The 2,432-nt window shown below is 43.1% G+C and overlaps 1 protein-coding gene across 1 annotated transcript in view; it reads right to left on the bottom strand.

Moving 5' to 3' along the window:
* Window positions 1-332: 332 nt before the first annotated feature.
* LOC122560321 (60S acidic ribosomal protein P1-like) overlaps window positions 333-2,432 on the bottom strand; it is a 22,787-nt gene continuing 20,687 nt past the window's right edge. The window contains exon 4 of the mRNA XM_043710928.1: window positions 333-1,666. Within this exon, the coding sequence (XP_043566863.1) occupies window positions 1,587-1,666 (80 nt within the window). The 3' untranslated portion in view covers window positions 333-1,586. The remainder of the gene's footprint in view (window positions 1,667-2,432) is intronic.

Raw genomic sequence — 2,432 nt, 5'->3', positions numbered from 1 at the left:
CTGGTGTCTCCTTGGATGTTAATGGTGGAGGATTCTGTGATGGTGATACCATTTGATTAGATTCCCTCTTGTTGGTGGTGTTCTTTGCCTGGCATATATATAGCACAAATGTCACTTGCCACTTGTCAGCTCAAACTTGCTGCATTTGGATATGGACTGTTTCAGTATCGAAGGAGTTGTGAATGATGCTGAACATTTTTAGTGGGGATGTTCACAGATGATTGGACAATGGAAGAAAGGTCATTGATAAAGCAACTGAAGACGGTAGGTCCTACGACATTACACAATTACCCAAAATAATGCTCCCAACCAAACAAAATAATTACACAAGATCATTGAATTATCTTTTTACTAAGACCAAAAGCAAGATACATTTAAAATTATTGTAGCTCTTTTATTCCCATACACATTTGTAATACAGGATCGCACACATTTTCAGCAACAACACTTGGATTCAATTCCTTACATTCGGGAGACCATGAGCACAATAGAAAATATTACAACAACATCTTTCACCTAATTTCCAAAACTGAACAATTTTTACCTTTCAAAAGGAGACATACTTACTATTTCTTGGAATTATATTTGAAAGGGTTCCACCCCTGGAATGGGTGAGAGTGTGAGAATAAAGTGCAGCAATGTTTAGAACAGGTGCTGAGAGATGGTTTGTACCGGAGCTTTGTAAAAGCTGGCAGAACCTCCCAGGAGATGCTTCTGCAGGCAACGATGTCATTTAAGGAATAAAAAGGTAAACCACAGTGATTTTAAGTTCGTAAGTGCAACATCAGAAAAAGAATGCAAAGTGCCCCTTGCTTCCTTATAGATAGGTGCAAGGATATAGTTCAAGATGGTGCATCAAGCAGGCATTTTCAGTGCAACATTTTCAAATGGAAGCCACCTTATATTACTATTATAAATTAATTTAAGGTCTTAAGAACAATAAAATTATATAAAAGCTCAAGCAGTGGAATTTATAATAAAATGGTGCAGCTTACACTGCCCCAGATGCTCTGACTGTGGAATAGTGCATTTTGCGGGGTGACAGTGGAGGGATGGTATTATACTATACTGTCTCTGCATCCCCCCCTCTACCCCTCTCTCAATCTAAAACCCCAATGTCCCAATCTCCAGCATTATTTCAAAATGCGGAGGTGGGGCGAGGGAAGTTATATTCACTGGTTTTGAGGAAGTTGATGTCAGAGGTTACATGTGACAGCAGGTCAGTAGTGCAAGAGACACAAGCAGAAACAGGAAGTTCCAACTCCCAAATCACAGCCAAGGCTGACTTAGGTCAGTGTAGATACACGGTGTGATTGTTACAGGGAGCAAGCTAAGATGTACCAGTAGAGGGTCGAGACTAATTTCAGATGGGTCTCAAATGGAACTTGGAATGCCTCATACAAAGTTATTTAGTTAATTGAAGATTAAATCCAACTGGACACTAATTTATCCAGGAAATTACTAAATGTGCCTCCCTTCACCTTTTCCATCCATTTTGTAAGCTCTATTCTGGCATGGGGGTTGGTTGTTTCTCTTGCTAGTTATAGGAAGCTCTTCAAGAAAAACGCGTGCAAGGATTACACAGACTAATCATCAAACAGCCCAAACCCCATGTCTTCATCAGATTCGTCCGATTCCTCCTTAACCTCAGCCTTCTTCTCTTCAGCTGTGAAGATGAAATAGAGGTTATCTTGGATAGCAATAACACGGCTACTGTGCCGAAGACAGAAAAAAAACAGAGCACAGCTGGCACATCCACTCACTCACTGCAACTTGGTGACAAACGCTGTCTTGGTACCTGCTTCCCACCAACTATCTAATCCCTTTGGAAAAGCAAAAAAGTCAAGGTTAATAAGGAAGAAAATTCCTCATTGACCCTCTTTCAAAGGCAGCCCAGGAGGTGATAGAGACCATCTGTTATATCGTAATATTTGATTTTGGATTGAGATGAAGACGAAGGTGATCATGAATTGTTGGAGTAAGGGAGAAGGAGTAAGGGAGAGGGAGAAGGAGTGACGGAGAGGGAGGGGGAGTGAGGGAGGGAGAGTGAGGGAGGGAGAGTGAGGGAGGGGGAGTGAGGGAGGGGGAGTGAGGGAGGGTGTGAGTGTGAGAGAGGGAGGGAGAGGGAGGGGGAGTGTGAGGGAGGGACGGGGAGTGGGGGAGTGAGGGAGTGTGTGAGGGAAAATCCCAGTTGGGGAGAGAAAGAGTGAGGGAGTATCTAACCTCATGCTGGCCCTGTCCTGTGAGTGTTTGATGGGGGACAGAGGGTGGTGGTGGAGGGTTGTTTTTCAGACTGGAGGTCTGTGACCAGTGGAGTGCCACAAGGATCAGTGCTGGGCCCTCTACTTTTTGTCATTTACATAAATGATTTGGATGCGAGCATAAGAGGTACAGTTAGTAAGTTTGCAGATGACACCAAAATTGGAGGTGTA

This window comes from Chiloscyllium plagiosum, chromosome 20 (genome assembly GCF_004010195.1).
Source record: "Chiloscyllium plagiosum isolate BGI_BamShark_2017 chromosome 20, ASM401019v2, whole genome shotgun sequence".
Lineage (NCBI taxonomy): Eukaryota > Metazoa > Chordata > Chondrichthyes > Orectolobiformes > Hemiscylliidae > Chiloscyllium > Chiloscyllium plagiosum.
Note: the sequence above shows the minus strand (reverse complement) of the source record. Positions and strands in the feature narration are given on the sequence as shown.